General features: G+C 42.5%; 1 protein-coding gene across 3 annotated transcripts in view; it reads left to right on the forward strand.

Annotated features, from left to right (window-relative positions):
* The first annotated feature begins 1792 nt into the window (after positions 1-1792).
* HAUS6 (HAUS augmin like complex subunit 6) overlaps positions 1793-17023 on the forward strand; it is a 59872-nt gene continuing 44641 nt past the window's right edge. The window contains exons 1-6 of one of the 3 annotated variants that reach the window (XM_055294161.1): positions 2153-2235; positions 3838-3963; positions 7648-7743; positions 10002-10080; positions 12388-12520; positions 16123-16270. In XM_055294161.1, coding sequence (XP_055150136.1) covers positions 7652-7743; positions 10002-10080; positions 12388-12520; positions 16123-16270 — 452 coding nt within the window. In that variant the 5' untranslated portion in view covers positions 2153-2235; positions 3838-3963; positions 7648-7651. Of the gene's footprint in view, positions 2236-3837; positions 3964-7647; positions 7744-10001; positions 10081-12387; positions 12521-16122; positions 16271-17023 lie in introns of all 3 variants that reach the window. The other 2 variants (XM_055294159.2, XM_055294160.2) reach the window with 2 other exon arrangements.

Raw genomic sequence — 17023 nt, forward strand, 5'->3', positions numbered from 1 at the left:
AATTACAGCTCTTCATAATTTCTCACAAGTAGAGACGGTAACAAAGGACCGTGTGTTCCTCCGCCTGCTTTCTGAGTTTGCTCCGCTCTTCAACGGAGTAGTTTCCAATAAACTTGCTTCCTTCATTGTGCTCTGTGATTCACCTCAAATTATTTCCCGCACAAGATCCAAGAACCTTCCCTTTGGGTCTGGATCAGGACTCTGTTTTTTCCAGCAACAATTTTACAGAGTTTGACTCTTTGAGACAGGAGTCAGAGATTTTTTTGTGTGGCTGTTCTTTTGCTTTGAGAAGGGTCTTGCTCTGTCACTAGGCTGAAGTGCAGTCATGCAATCACAGCTTACTGCAGCCTCAGCCTCCCAGGGCCCACGTGATTTTCCCACCTCAGCCTTCTGAGCAGCTGGACCACAGGCGTGCACCACCAGAATGGAGTCAGAGATCTTACAGATGACCTCCATAATGAAAAACTATGGGTGATAGCATAAACTTCAAAAGGTGGTTTTAGGCTGGGCGCGGTGGCTCATTCCTTGGGAGGTCAAGGTGGGCAGATCGCTTGAGCCCAGGAGTTCGAGCCCAGCCTGGGCAACTTGGTGGCTTTTCTCTCTCTCTCTCTCTCTGTCTCTCTCCTCTTTTTTCTTTTGAGACAGTCTCAGTTTGTCGCCCAGGCTGGAGTGCAGTGGAAGGATCTTGGCTCACTGCAACGTCTGCCTCTAGGGGTTCAAGCGATTCTTCTGCCTCAGCCTCCCGAGTAGCTGAGCTGGGATTACAGGCAAGCGCTACCACGCCCGGCTAATTTTGTATTTTTAGTAGAGACGGGGTTTCTCTATGTTGGTCAGGCTGGTCTCGAACTCCCCACCTCAGGTGATCCACCCACCTTGGCCTCCCAAAGTGCTGGGATTACTGGCGTGAGCCACTGTGCCCTGCCTCTGTCTTTTTTATTAAGGTGGTTTTAGTGAGGCAGGAGGCAATAATTGCCAGAGGTAGCAATGAGACTTAAAAGCAGGTTACCCAATCCACTTCCAGGCCCTGTTGTCAGTGGGGTTTGTGGTAGGCAACAGCTGTCAATTAAGAGGACTGCAGGCGGCCAGGCGCAGTGGCTCACGCCTGTAATCCCAGCACTTTGGGAGTCCAAGGCCGGCAGATAACTTGAGGTCAGGAGTTCGAGACCAGCCGGCCAACACGGTGAAACCCCCGTCTCTATTAAAAATACAAAGAATGAGCTGGGCGTGGTGGCGGATACCTGTTAATCTCAGCTACTTGGGAGGCTGAGGCAGGAGAATCGCTTGAACCTGGGAGGCGGAGGTTGCAGTGAGCCAAAATCGCGTCACTGCACCCCAACTTCGGCAACAAGAGCGAAACCCCGTCTCAAAAAAAAAAAAAAAAAAAAAAAGGACTGCAGGGGGAGTAGAGAGCCAGATTTCATTTAAAGCAGGAAAAGGAACATCCAGCATTTGAGGGCATAGATTTCGCCGACAGAAATGAGGCTCAGAGATTACGTGACTTGATTAGAGTCACAGTGAGCATAGCGGAGGATGGAACCAGTGCTTTTTCTCTACACCGAGGCACAGTGCTCCATTTATGGCTTTTATGTGACGTAACAACTAGGATACACAAGCAAATAGACCCCACTAACCAAGAATGAGAAACCCGAAGGCCCGAGGACCTGGGCACGACAGCGGTTAAGCAAGCGGAGAACAATTCGCTGGCGGCGCAATGCCCCGTGGGTCTTGTAGTTTCTTGGCTGGGCATGGCCGGAAAAGAGGACAGAAAGGCGCATTGCATGGCGGGAGATATAGTCCTTGCGGGAAGTCCCTCCTCCCTCGGAAGCCTGGCGGCGCCGGCGCACACTGCTCTTCCTTAAGGGCGGGAGTCTCGGTTTGTGGTGGCTTCGCTGAGGCAGTGGTGGCCGCACTATACCGTTAGAAACTCGGTTTCCCGGAGGCTGTAAGGCCCTTTGAGGCGAAATGGCTCCGGGCGTGAAAGGAGCAGGCGTTGGCAATGGAAGGACCGCCGCGACCTCAGGCTGACCGTAGGGAGGGATCTTGAGGGCCCTCCGAGTCCCCTGGGCTTGCGCTTTCTTTCTTTGCAGCCACCGTGCCTACCGCGAGGATGAGCTCGGCCTCGGTCACCGCTTTCGAGAAGGAGCATCTCTGGATGTATCTGCAGGCCCTCGGCTTCGAGCCAGGCCCGGCAACCATTGCCTGCGGAAAGATCGTGTCACACACGCACCTCGGAGTGTAAGGAGGCCGGGGCCGGCGGGGCGAGGGAGCCTGAGCCGGGGGACAGCGGGGGGCTCGCCCTTTTGTAGACCCCGGAGGTTGATTAATCAGAATTGGTTGAGCAGTTACTCTGTGCCAGGCATTGGCTCCAAAGTTCCTACTCCCAGTTGCTGCCAGCCTAGTGGCAGAGACAGACAGTAAATAATGGAAGAGTGCCGGAAGCGCTCTGTAGGGGAGTGCAAAAGTCTGCAGATGGGGCGAGTGCAAAACTGGAGGAGCAGCTTAACTCTGCCTAGGTGGTGGAGGGGTGGTCTGTGAAGTAGTGGGAGGGATGGCGGGTGGTAGTGGAAGAGCATGGGAACCATACGTACAAAACGCCTTTTGGACTCAAGGGGGCCTTTGAAGGTGGTTGTTTAATTTTATAATTTTAATTTTTGAATTAGTAAGGCATGCTGGAGTTAGCATAAAACAACCGAGAAGGGTATTAAAAACAAATACCCTTTTAATGAAAAGTATGGAAAGTAAAAGCCCCTTCCCTACCTTTTCTACTTCTGTTTTATCAACTTTAGCCACTATCTCTCTTTAATCATAACCACTGTAGGCCAAGAGGAATTCTTTTCTTTCATATGGAGTCTCGCTCTGTTGCCAGGCTGGAGTGCAGTGGCACGATCTCGGCTCACTGCAACCTCCAACTCCCTGGTTCAAGCGATTCTCCTGCCTCAGCCTCCAGAGTAGCTGGGATTACAGGCACGTGCCACCACGCCCAGCTAATTTTTGTATCTTTTTTTTTTTTTTTTTTTTTGAGACGGAGTCTCGCTCTGTCACCCAGTCTGGAGTGCAGTTGTGCGATCACAACTCACTGCAGCCTCCAACTCCTGGGCTCAGGCGATCCTCCCACCTCACCCTCCCGAGTAGCTGGGACTACAGGTGCATGGCACCATGCCTAGGGTCAGCATGTTGCCCAGGCTGGTCTTGAGCTCCTGGCCTCCAGCAATCCCCCCTGCCTTGGCCACTCCAAGTGCTGGGATTACAGATGTGAGCCACCGAGCCTGGCCTATTTTCTTTTATTTATGTATCATAGTTGTACACATTTTGGGGATATAAAATTTTGATATTTTGATACACTTATACAATGTATAATGATCAGATCAGGATAAATGGCATAGTCATCATCTCAAACGTTTATCTTTCCTTTGTGTCGGAAACATTTCAGTTCTTTTCTAGCTATTTTAGAATATACAATAAATTATTTTTAACTATAGTTTCACTTATGTACTATTGAACACTAGAACTTATTCCTTCTATCTAACTGTATTTTGGTACCCAATAATCAACTTCTCTTCATCCCTCCCTCTCTCCTCTTCCTTTGCTAGACTGTGTTAACCACCATTCTACTCTCTACCTCCATGAGGTCCACTTTTTTTGCTTTCACATGTGAGAACGTGATATTTGTCTTTTCGTGCCTGGTTTGTTTTACTTAAGATAATGACCTCCAGTCCCATCCATGTTGCTGCAAATGACAGGATTTTCTTCTTTTGTGTGGCTGAATAATGTTCCATTGTGTATATATACCACAGTTTCTTTATCCATTCATCTGTTTTCTTTATCCATTCAACTTAGGTTGATTCTGTATCTCGACTATTGTGAATAATGTGTCACTAAACATGGGAGTGCTGATGTCTCTTTCATATACTGATCTCCTTCCTTTTGGATATATACCCAACAGTGGGATTGCTGGATCATATGGTACTTCTAGTTTTAGTTTTTTAAAGAGCCTATGGTTTTCCATAATGGCTGTACTACTTTGCATTCCACCAACAAAGTACCAACAAAGTACAAGCATTCCCTTTTCTCTGCAGGATCCACCATCTTGTAACACATGTCCCCTTTAAATGCTTTAAACATGGATGTGGCATCAAATTTACTTTTTTGTTTTTATTTTTTGAGATAGTCTGGCTCTGTCTCCCAGGCTGGAGTGCAGTGGCCTGAATATGGCTCACTGCAGCCCCCATCTCCTGGGCTCAAGTGAACCTTCCTTCCACTTCAGCCTCCTGAGTAGCTGGAATTACAGGTGCCTGCTGCCATGCCTGGCTAATGTTAATTCTTTTTTTTTTTTTTTTTTTTGAGACAGAGTCTTGCTCTGTCACCTAGGCCGGAGTGCAGTGGTGGTGTGATCTCGGCTCAGTGCAACCCCCGCCTCCCTGGTTCGAGCAGTTCTCTGCCTCAGCCTCCCGAGTAGCTGGGAATACAGGTGCCTGCCACCACGCCTGGCTAATTTTTTTGTATTTGTAGTAGAGACAGGGTTTCTCCATCTTGGCCAGGCTGAATCTTGAACCCCTGACCTCGTGATCCACCTGCTTTGGCCTCCCAAAGTGCTGGGATTACAGGCGTGAGCCACTGCACCCTGCCAAATTTACTTTTATTTATTTTTTTTATTTTTTTTATTTTTTTTTTTTTTGAGACAGAGTCTCGCTCTGTCGCCCAGGCTGGAGTGCAGTGGCGCAATCTCGGCTCACTGCAAGCTCCGCCTCCCAGGTTCATGCCATTCTCCTGCCTCAGCCTCTCCGAGTAGCTGAGACTACAGGCGCCCGCCACCACGCCCGGCTAATTTTTTGTATTTTTAGTAGAGACAGGGTTTCACCGTGGTCTCGATCTCCTGACCTCATGATCTGCCTGCCTCGGCCTCCCAAAGTGCTGGGATTACAAGCGTGAGCCACCGCGCCCGGCCTCAAATTTACTTTTAAAATTGCTGGATGCACTTGTAAATCCAGCTACTCAGAAGGCTGAGGTGGGAGATTGCTTGAGGCCAGAAATTTGAGACCAGCCTGGGCAACATAGTGAGACCGTGTCTCTTAAAAAAGTAATTAGACTAGGCATGGTAGTTCACACCTGTTAATCCCCGTGCTTTGGGAGAGCAAGGTGGAAGTATTGCTTAAGCCAAGGAGTTTGAGGCTACAGTGAGCTATGATGGTAGCACTGCACTCCAGCCTGGGTAACAAGAGTGAGACCCTGTCTCTTAAAAACAAAAAAGTGGCCGGGCGCGGTGGCTCACGCCTGTAATCCCATCACTTTGGGAGGCCGAGATAGGCAGATCACGAGGTCAGGAGATTGAGAAAATCCTGGCTAACACGGTGAAACCCCGTCTCTACTAAAAATACAAAAAATTAGCCGGGCGTGGTGGCGGGCGCCTGTAGTCCCAGCTACTCAGGAGGCTGAGGCAGGAGAATGGCGTGAACCCGGGAGGCGGAGCTTGCAGTAAGCCGAGATCGCGCCACTGCACTTCAGCCTGGGTGACAGAGCGAGACTCTGTCTCAAAACCACAAAACAACAACAGCAACAAAAAAACCCATTGTTTTTTATTCACTTATATTTTATACATATACGTTCTCTTTGGTTTGCAGTTTATGATTTTTTTGTTTCTATGACCCTGTAGTGGTATGACCACTTTTCTTTCTTTTTTTTTTTTTTTGAGATGGAATTTTGCTCTTGTTGCCCAGGCTGGAGTGCAATAGCATAATCTTGGCTCACCGCAACCTCCGCCTCCGGGTTCAAGCGATTCTCCTGCCTCAGCCTCTGGAGTAACTGGGATTACAGCCATGTGCCACCATGCCCCGCTAATTTTGTATTTTTAGCAGAGACGGGGTTTCTCCGTGTTGGTCAGGCTGGTCTCGAACTCCTGACCTCAGGTGATCCATCCGCCTCGGCCTTCCAGAGTGCTGGGATTACAGGCGTGAGCCATCGGGCCCGACTCCACTTTTTTAAAATGTTAAACATATACTTAACATATGACTCAGCAATCCGTTCCAAGGTATTTGCCCAAAAGGTTTGCAGTTTGGAAAAATCATATGGTTGCATTACAGAGAATAGATAGAAGGGGAAGAAGGGCTTTGCAGTTAATTATCTAGGCCTGAACTAAAGTGGCAGTAGGAATAAAAAGAGGTGATTCATTTATTTGTTCATTCAACAAATATTTATTGACCACTGTATTGGACCTGGCTGTACAGTGGTGAACAGAATAGATATAAATTTTCCCTTACTTTTTTTTTTTTTTTTGAGGCGAAGTCTTGCTTTATTGCCAGGCTGGAGTGCAGTGGCGCGATCTTGGCTCACTGCAACCTCTGCCTTCTGGGTTCAAGCGATTCTCCTGCCTCAGCCTCCTGAGTAGCTGGGATTACAGGTGCACGCCACCACGCCCAGCTAATTTTTGTATTTTTAGTAGAGATGGGGTTTCACCATGTTGGCCAGGATGGTCTCAATCTCTTGACTCATGATCTGCCTGCCTCGGCCTCCCAAAGTGTTGGGATTACAGGCGTGAGCCACTGCACCCGGCCCCTTACAGAATTTTAGTCTAGTGAAGGAACAAATCTTCAACAAATATCTTATTACAAATTACAGTAAGTGTCAAAGAGAAGAGAATAAGGTACTTTGTGAAAAAACAACAGGTTTGAGAGATGGTAAGGAAGTAGGATAGATGGAACTTCATTTGCGTTACTTGAAGAGTAGAGACATTCCAAGGACAAAAGTGTTGTTTGACAAATGGATAGGGATAGGAACTTACGCAAGAGAGTAGTAATCCTAAGTCAGAAATTCACTTGATTTGATTTTTTGGAAGGAAATTTCATGCTTTGCTATTTAAGTTAATTCTTGATTCCTTATAGTTGTGTGACATTTCTTAAAGGGTTTAGTGTTTTTTCGTTTTTGTTTTCACATTTTTTTTTTTTAGGCTTTGTTTTGATTAATTAGGGTAATTGGAACAATAAAAACTAATGCCGGCATTATGTTATAAAGATGGTTCTGGGAATAAAAATCTAGTAGTGAAGACCCTGGACTCTAGGGTGAGGTGATATATTTCAAATCAGTGCTTTTCTACTTTCTGGTTAAGCGATTTTGGGCAAATTTCTAACCTCTAAATTTAGGTTTCCTCATCTGGATAATGAAGATAATCAAACTACTATCTAGTGTCATTAGGATTAAATAAAATAATTTGTGTTAAAGTAGATAGTATGTGATAGTAGTGAAGATTAGCTAAGTTACTGCTTGTAGAAGGCCTAGAAGAATGCTTGGCAAATAGGAAACTCTTAATAAATATTAACTATTTATTGTTATTCAGTAAATGTAGGTTGTTACCATTATAAGGCATGGTTCTCTTTCGAAATAGGTTTTCCTTCCTTTTCTTTCTGTAAAGTGTTTTCATTAAAGCCAGTTCTGCCAGTCTTATATTGAATCTGTGTTTTCAGAATTAGAAAATGAAAGCTTGTATGTTTTTCTTAACTGGTTATAAAATGTACATGAATGAGAAAAATTAATTTGCCTCGACTTCCTGAAGAGAATGAAAACATTAATTTGTGTCAAACTCTTACGCAGCTTTTGGTGATGTTTAGTTTATTAACCTTTTTCTTTTTCTATTTCTATTTCATTTTTAACCACTAGGAACATGTTTGACAAGCTGAACCGTGATGCCTTTCATATAGTTTCTTATTTTTTGTTTCAAGTTCTGGACCAGTCTCTCACCAAAGAAATTTTCAAGTAAGGAAAAATAATTTCATTTGCTTAGGTTTCTTTCCAATTTTGAAAATGGACTGTGTTTTGATACGAGCCAGAATTCCTTTTTTTTGAGATAGAGTCTCACTCCGTCATCCAGGCTGGAGTGCAGTGGCGCGATCTAAGCTCACCGCAACCCCCGCCTCCCAGGTTCAGGAAATTCTCCTGTCTCAGCCTCCTGAGTAGCTGGGATTACAGGCGCCTGCCACCACGCCCAGCTAAATTTTGCATTTTTATTGGAGCTGCGGTTTCATCTTGTTGGTCAGGCTGGTGGTCTCAAACTCCTGACGTCAGGTGATCCACCTGCCTCAGCCTTCCAAAGTGCTGGTATTACAGGTGTGAGCCACCGCACCCGGCATAAGCCAGAATTTCAACTTGGTTTTTGACTGTTGTTTTGAATGAATATTATAAAATTCAGGTTTGAGTCTTATACATTTAATACTTAATCTTTATAAATCTGGGTGATTTTTTTCTTTGGTACATATCTTAAAATCATTGTGTATTTTCTAGGTAATATAGTTTTTATTTTATATAATTCTTAACATTTTCTTTGTGGTCTTAATAATTAAGCAAATTATTGTTAGCAAAACAATTAACTGATCTCAATCTGTATGAACTTGATTTTGCCCTATTTTTTTTTTGCTCAGTACTCTGTGCCTTACCACTTTTCCTATAGGCAGTGTTGTTTTGTCTACATGGTTCACTGTAAATCGTTATTTTTTTCAGTGATATATTAAAGCATCAATTGCTTTAGGCAAAAATCATTCCTATTACATTTACTCTATTGTTATATGCTGTTGAATATTAGTTTAAGAAGGAGATAAAAATGTAAACACCCACAAGTCTCAGTTCTAAGTTATTTTGCATGTGATTTGTGTTTCTTCTATCTAAAAAAGTGTTCAAATTTATTTTGATATTTATATTGTGCAATCAATCTTTTATATAGAAAAGCAACAAGTAGATCTATCGCTTAGGGCATTATTTTCATTTTTGATAATCTATTTTGAATATTTTGCTTTTATTTAAAGTTCTGAGTATGCAGGAGAATAGGGATGTTTGGATCATTTTTTGGAATTCCCTATTAGGTATAGAGCTTCTTCTGTCCAAATAAAAATACATTTTTACTTTTTTTTTTTTGGCTGATTATCAACATTATGGCTCATTTTAAGTAATTCAGAAAATATAGGAAAATGTAAAAATTGGTTTGAAACCCGTCAACCACGGAGTATCACTGTTGACATTCTAGCCTTTTAGTCTTTTTGTTCCCTATGCATGCTCAGTTTTTTCTGCGAATACTGAATGTAGTTATAGAAAAAGTATGAGGCCTTAAATTATTATGCCTCAGAATAAAAATTTGGAAAAACCTGACTGTGAAAGGAAAGCAGTAGGTAAATTTTAAACCCTAATATTTTAGGCCAAAGTTGAAGCAAAACTTTTCTTTTTAATGTTTTTCTGTCTTGTTTAGCCACAAAACAATAGCACCCACAGTTATGATAAGGATGATCTCTAGGAGTCATAATCTTGTATGCCATTTTTTCTCTTCTTCATATATATCTGTTTATGTTTCTCTCCGGCAAGATTACTATTTCTTTTCAGGCTTAATTTACTAATTTATTTATATTGTCCTTATGCACTAGCCCAGTGGATCCATTGAGATTGTTGTCTTTAGCTGATTTTCAGCAATTTTTATAGCTGTTCATTCCCTCATTTAATACATTTTAGTTATTTGTATGAAACAGAACTCAACCCTATAGATGTTTATAAATAAAAAAATTGAATTTCTCACAGGTTGGTCTCTCTAGCTGGTATCTAAGAAGGTTAGCTTTAATTCATTTCGCTTTAATGATTTTTTTTTTCTTTTGAGATAAGGTCACCCAGGCTGCAGTGCAGTGGTGCCATTTTGGCTCACTGCAGACTCCACCTCCTGGGTTCAAGCAATACTCGTGCCTAAGCCTCCCGAGTAGCTGGGGCTATAGGCACACACCACTATGCCTAGCTAATTTTACATTTTTAGTAGAGATGGGATTTCTCCATGTTGGCCTGGCCGGTCTCGAACTCCTGGCCTCAAGTGATCTTTCTGCATTCGCTTTCCAAAGTGCTGGGATTACAAGTGTAAGCCACCACGCTTGGCCATGTGTTAATATTTCTGGTATTAGAAATAAGTTTGATTTTTAAAAAATTTGCTGAGGCTTTTTTTGGCCATTGTTGTGCATAGTCCTAATGCTTTTATTTTTGTCTTCCAGATTTTGTTGGCCCCCATTTGACCAAAAGAGTGATACTGAATTCCGAAAACATTGCTGTGAATGGATAAAAAGGATTTCTGTAAGTATTATTCTTTTTTTTTTTTTTTTTTTTTTTTTTTGAGATGGAGTCTTACTCTGTCGCCCAGGCTGGAGTGCAGTGGGGCAATCTTGGCTCACTGCAAGCTCTGCCTCCTGGGTTCACGCCATTCTCCTGCCTCAGCCTCTGGAGTAGCTGGGACTACAGGCGCCCGCCACCACGCCTGGCTAATTTTTTGTATTTTTAGTAGAGACGGGGTTTCATGGTGGTCTCGATCTCCTGACCTCGTGATCCGCCCGCCTCAGCCTCCCAAAGTGCTGGGATTACAAGCATGAGCCACTGCGCCCGGCCAGTATTATTCTTTTTGTTAGAAGATACAGACTTTAAGAAGTTAAAGTTAAAGGCACATTCTTTTTGTTAGAAGATACAGACTTTAAGAAGTTAAAAAGGGCTAATATCCAGAATCTACAATGAACTCAAACAAATTTACAAGAAAAAAACAAACAACCTCATCAAAAAGTGGGTGAAAGATATGAACAGACACTTCTGAAAAGAAGACATTTATGCAGCCAAAAAACACATGAAAAAATGCTTGTCATCACTGGCCATCAGAGAAATGCAAATCAAAACTACAATGAGATAACCATCTCACACCAGTTAGAATGGCGATCATTAAAAAGTCAGGAAACAACAGGTGCTGGAGAGGATGTGGAGAAATAGGAACACTTTTACACTGTTGGTGGGACTGTAAACTAGTTCAACCATTGTGGAAGTCAGTGTGGCGATTCCTCAGGGATCTAGAACTAGAAATACCATTTGACCCAGCCATCCCATTACTGGGTATATACCCAAAGGATTATAAATCATGCTGCTATAAAGACACATGCACACATATGTTTATTGCAGCACTATTCACAGTAGCAAAGACTTGGAACCAGCCTAAATGTCCAACAATGAAAGACTGGATTAAGAAAATGTGGCACATATACACCATGGAATACTATGCAGCCATAAAAAATGATGCGTTCATGTCCTTTGTAGGGACATGGATGAAACTGGAAACCATCATTCTCAGCAAACTATTGCAAGGACAAAAAACCAAACACCACATGTTCTCACTCATAGGTGGGAATTGAACAGTGAGAACACATGGACACAGGAAGGGGAACATCACACACGCACACGGGACTGTTGTGGGATTGGGGGAGTGGGGAAGGATAGCATTAGGAGATATACCTAATGCTAAATGATGAGTTAATGGGTGCAGCACACCAACATGGCACATGTATACATATGTAACAAACCTGCACATTGTGCATATGTACCCTAAAACTTAAAGTATAATAATAATAAAATTAAAAAAGTTAAAAACTACTTTAACTCTTTAACTTTTTAGAGGTGAAATCTTTTTAATGCTTTAATGCTATCAGTATAAGGAAGGAAATATTAGTTAAAATAGTCTTCTTTGATGGTTTTTGGTTGGGATTCTGTATATTTCGAAGAAACCAGCTTTGCTGGCCAGGTGTACTGAAAGTAGGTTTTAGAGTTCCTGAGAGTTTATAGCACAGTTTTTGTTTAAAGAAATCTTTTTCAACCATATATTATTTTAGTTTGTTTCCCCAGATAGTATCAATGATTGTGTCTGTATCATTATAATTGTTTTTTCTGACCAGGTCCCACGTAGAGTTTAGAAAAACCAAAACATGTAACTTGTGATTTAAATGGAATAATTCTGATCAAATTCTTTTTCTTTTTTAAAAATTTTTTTATTTTTTATTTTGAGACAGAGTCTTGTTCTGTCACCCAGGCTGGAGTGCAGTGGCACAATCTCGGCTCACTGCAACCTCTGCCTTCCAGGTTCGAGTGATTCCCCCACCTCAGCCTCCTGAGTAGCTAGGATTACAGCCATGTACTACCACGCCCAGATAACTTTTGTATTTTTAGTAGAGACGGGGTTTCACCATGTTGGCCAGGCTGGTCTTGAACTCCTGACCTCCAGTGATCCGTCTGCCTCGGCCTCCCAAAATGCTGGGATTACAGGTATGAGCCACCACACCCAGCCCTGATCAAATTCTTTTATGCTTCAAAAACAGTATGATGAGGAGACAGTGGGCTGGGGGCCTTACCCACTTGTACTGCTTTACACTCTGCTGCAGAATTGGACATGTCCAAGCCACTGTGCTATGAAGAGGTACTAGGAAACCCCATGCCAACCTATAGCATAGTGCTCATGAAAATGTGGGACTTCTGTTGCAAGATTGTCACACCCTTTAACAAAAATAGTATGATGTAAATGTAAGAATTATTGTTAACAAGGTCTTCAAATCATCTTATTTCTTTTCTTCATAGGGTGAATGTGGAAGTAGCTTTCCTCAAGTTGTTGGTTCACTATTTCTTTCTCCTGGTGGTCCTAAGTTTATTCATCTGATGTATCATTTTGCAAGATTTGTTGCAATGAAATATATTAAATCCAATTCTAAAAGTAAGTTCAACTTATAAAAGATTTTTTTGTTTTGATTCTTAAATTTTTATTGTTCTTTACAATTTTTAAATCATGAAGAGATCTTAGTAAAAGCAAGGTAAGTTAAAAGATTAATGTACCCCAAAAAGGAAATGGTTAATATTCTACTGGAACTGTACTTTAAAATCTTTCTTAATAAACATAGTGACTACTTTATATTATTTTATTATGTTCTAATACAAGCACTAGGAAACATTTCTTTTTTTTTTTTTTTTTTTTTGCGACAGAGTTTCGCTCTTGTTGCCCAAGCTGGAGTGCAATGGCGTGATCTTGGCTCACTGCAACCTTTGCCTCCTGGGTTCAAGCAATTTTCCTGCCTCAGCCTCCTGAGTAGCTGGGATTACAGGTGTGTGCCACCGTGCCTGGCTAATTTTTAATAGAAACAGGGTTTTACCATGTTAGCCAGGCTGGTCTTGAACTCCTGACCTCAGATGATCTGCCCACCTGGGCCTCCCAAAGTATTGGGATTGCAGGTGTGAACCAATGCGCCTGGCTTTTTTTTTTTTTTTTTTCTGAGACGGAGTTTTTGTCCTTGTTGTCCAGGCTGGAGTGCAATGGTGCGATCTCGGCTCACCGAAACCTCTGCCTCCTGGGTTCAAGCGATTCTCCTGCCTCAGCCCCCTGAGTAGCTGGGATTACAGGCACGTGCCTCCACGCCCGGCTAATTTTGTATTTTTAGTAGAGATGGGGTTTCTCCCTGTTGGTCAGGCTGGTCTCGATCTCCCGACCTCAGGTGACCCGCCTGCCTCAGCCTCCCAAAGTGTTAGGATTACACCAAAGTGTTAGGATTACAGGCATGAGACACCACGCCCGGCCATTTTTTTTTTTTTTTTAATACCGAGGTCGCATCATATTTCCTAGGCTGGTCCTGAACCCCTGTGCTCAGGCAGTCTTCCTGCCTTGGCCTCCTAAAGTGCTGGGATTACATGCATGAGCCACTGCGCCCAGTGACAATTGATACTTTTATCACTATTGTATGGATAATGTCTGTTTTCCTGAAGGCTTATTAACATAGTATATGACCAGACATTTTAATCTTTTCAGTCTGATAGGTTACAGTGGAATCTCAGTACAGTTTTAATTTGTATTTCTCTTATTAGTGAGGTTGAAAATTGTTTCATGTTTAAGAGCAATTTGTACTTAAAAAAAATGTTTATTTTTTCGCTGGGTGTGGTGGCTCCTTCCTGTAATCCCAGCACTTTGGGAGGCTGAGATAGGCAGATCACTTGAGGTCAGGAGTTGGAGACCAGCCTGGCCAACATGGTGAAACCCTGTCATTACTAAAAATACAAAAATTAGCCGGGCATGGTGGTGGGCACCTGTAATCCCAGCTACTTGGGAGGCTGAGGCACGGGAATCACTTGAACCTGGGAGGCAGAGGGTGCAGTGAGCCAAGATCGTACCACTGCATTCTAGCTTGGGTGATAGAGCAGACTCAGTCTCAAAAAAAAAATTTATTTTTTTTTAGAGATGGTGTGAGTCTCCCTATGTTGCCCAGGCTGGTTTTGATTCAAACTCCTGGTCTCAAGTAATCCTCCCACCTTGGCCTCCCAAAGTGCTAGGATTACAAATGTAATATAAGAATGTTTCCAATTTTTCTGCTAGTGGATGATCTGCCCCAATTACATGTAATACAAACTATTTTATGTAAAATATGTGTGTTTGGATTTAATAAGGCATAAGACTTCTAAGCATGAATTGTCCTATTTCTGGATTTAAACCAATTCCAGTCAACATGTTCAGACTCTAGATAACTTCTAAATTTGGTAAACTCATTTCCTGTTAAATATTCAGAAATTTTGATGGTTTCTTTTTTTTTTTCCCAGACGAAGTCTCACTCTGTTGCCCAAGCTGGAGTGTAGTGGTGCGATCTGGGCTCACTGCTACCTCCACCTCTCGGATTCAAGGGATTCTACTCCTTCAGCCTCCCGAGTAGCTGGGACTACAGGCATGCGCCACCATGCCTGGCTAATTTTTTTGTATTTTTAGTAGAGATGGGGTATCACTATGTTGGCCAGGCTGGTCTCGAACTCCTGACCTCGTGATCTGCCTGCCTTGGCCTCCCAAAGTGCTGGGATTACAGGCGTGAGCCACCGCACCCGGCCAATTCTGGTGGTTTCTCTGAGGCAGTGCTAGGACCTGTATAAGCAACGTTAATGCATTGTGGAAGTCCCTGATTTTCAGAATACTCATGTTTTTGTTGTATTGAGCCATGTTAAAGTAGAATTTATTACAGGTAAAAACCTGAACTCTGAAATATTTACATGGGTTATTCTCAGGTCTACTCTGGTTTTTAGTAACACAGTGAAGAATTGTTTTGAGAAATGAACAGTGGTTTTATTTGGTTATCCTGTCCTATTGGTCTTACTAAGAGGAAAAGTAAACTGATGGCAGCAATGGAGATGATGTGATCTCCTCTTATCTTATTATATTGACTTTCTTCCTTTGTTAAAAGATCTATGGCTGGGCGCGGCGGCTCACGCCTATAATCCCAGCACTTGGGAGGTCAGGGCGGGTGGATCATGAGGCCAGGAGATCAAGATCATCCTGGCTAACATGGTGAAACCCTGTCTCTACTAAAAATACAAAAAATTAGCCAGGCATGGTGGCGGGCACCTGTAGTCCCAGCTACTCAGGAGGCTGAGGCAGGAGAATGGCGTGAACCCGGGAGGTGGAGGTTGCAACGAGCCGAGATCGCGCCACTGCACTCCAGCCTGGGTGACTGAGGGAGACTCTGTCTCAAAAAAAAAAAAAAAAAAGAAAAAAGATTCTGTTTGGAAGCAAAGTAGCTCTTATTATAATTTGAGATATCTATAAATAAATACACTTTATAGATATAAATGTATTTCTAGAGATCTCAAATTATAATAAGAACTTTTTTAGGTAGATACACTCTGAAAATTTTTAACTGTGTAAAATAACTCACCTTTAGAAATCTTTTTTAGTTGCCTGCCTTAAAAAAAGGTCATCTTACTTTCATTAACGTTAGTTGTATCAGGCTGAATGTGGTGGCCTGTAATCCCAGCACTCTGGGAGACTGAGACAGGAGGATCCCTTGAGTTCTGGAATTCGAGACTAGCCTGGGCAACACCTTGAGACCCAGTCTCTACAAAAAATAATAAAAAAAAATTAGCTGGGCATGGTGGTGTGTGCTTGTAGTCTCAGCTGCTCTGGAGGCTGAAGTGAGAGGATTGCTTGAACCCTGAAGGTTGAGGCTGCAGTGAGCTATGTTTGTGCCACTGCACTCCAGCCTGGGCAATAGAGTGAGACCCTGTCTCAAAAAAACAACCCAAAATACCAAAACAAGGCATTAGTTGTATTGTTATATGTTTGTGGTATACTAGCTTTTGGGGAGTTGTTAGTTAGATGATGCTAATTTCTTAATATTCAACATTTTTGGTATTTATTAGCTTGTAAGTCTGTTTTCCTTTTTTTAAAAGTCAATCAAATTTAGGAGTGGGAGATTGTATACCACCAGCGTTAGTGACACTAATGTTCAGTTCTGATAACCCACTACTATCAGACCAGCCTGTTTTTTATAATCTTATTTGTGTTCCGTGTAGATTCTTCTCATCATTTTGTAGAGACATTTAACATAAAACCACAGGACTTGCACAAGTGCATTGCCAGATGCCATTTCGCACGTAGCAGATTTTTACAAATTTTGCAAAGAGAAGATTGTGTTACCCAAAAATATCAGGAAAATGCACAGTAAGTAGTACCTTGATAGTTAGAAAATAATTTCTTTCTTTTAAGCAGATGTCACCAATATAACGTCAGCAGAAATATTCCATGCCTACCTGAAAACCTTGGCGATTATCTTTCCATTTTAAAGGCAGATAACTTCTTTTTTTTTTTTTTTTTCGCTATCTGAGACAGGATCTGGTTCTGTCATCCAGGCTCCTAGGCTGGAATGCAGTGGCATGATGTCGGCTCACTGTAGCCTCTGCTTCCTAGGCTTAAGTCATCCTCCCACCTCAGCCTCCAGAGTACCTGGGATTATAGGCACAGGCCACCATGCCTAGCTAATTTTTGTATTTTTAATAGAGATGGGGTTTCACCATGTTGCCTAGACTGATCTCAAACTTCTGAGCTCATGTAGTCTGCCCGTCTCAGCCTCCCAAAGTGCCGAGATTACAGGCATGAGCCACTGTGGCTGGCTATAGTCAGATAACTTCTGCCTAAAATATTTTAAAACTTTAGGCATACTATAAATGTAAGTTTAGAGAAAAAGAAAAGATCACTTTATTTGTTTGTTTGTTTATTTATTTATTTATTTATTTTGGGATGGAGTCTCGCTCTGTTGCCCAGGCTTGAGTGCAGTAGTGCAATCTTGGCTCACTGCAACCTCCACCTTCTGAATTCAAATGATTCTGCCTCAGGCACCCAAGTAGCTGAGATTACAGGCACCTGCTACCACTCCTGGCTCATTTTTTTTTTTTTGTATTTATAGTAGCGACGGGG

The sequence above is a fragment of the Symphalangus syndactylus genome, chromosome 9 (assembly GCF_028878055.3).
Source record: "Symphalangus syndactylus isolate Jambi chromosome 9, NHGRI_mSymSyn1-v2.1_pri, whole genome shotgun sequence".
NCBI lineage: Eukaryota > Metazoa > Chordata > Mammalia > Primates > Hylobatidae > Symphalangus > Symphalangus syndactylus.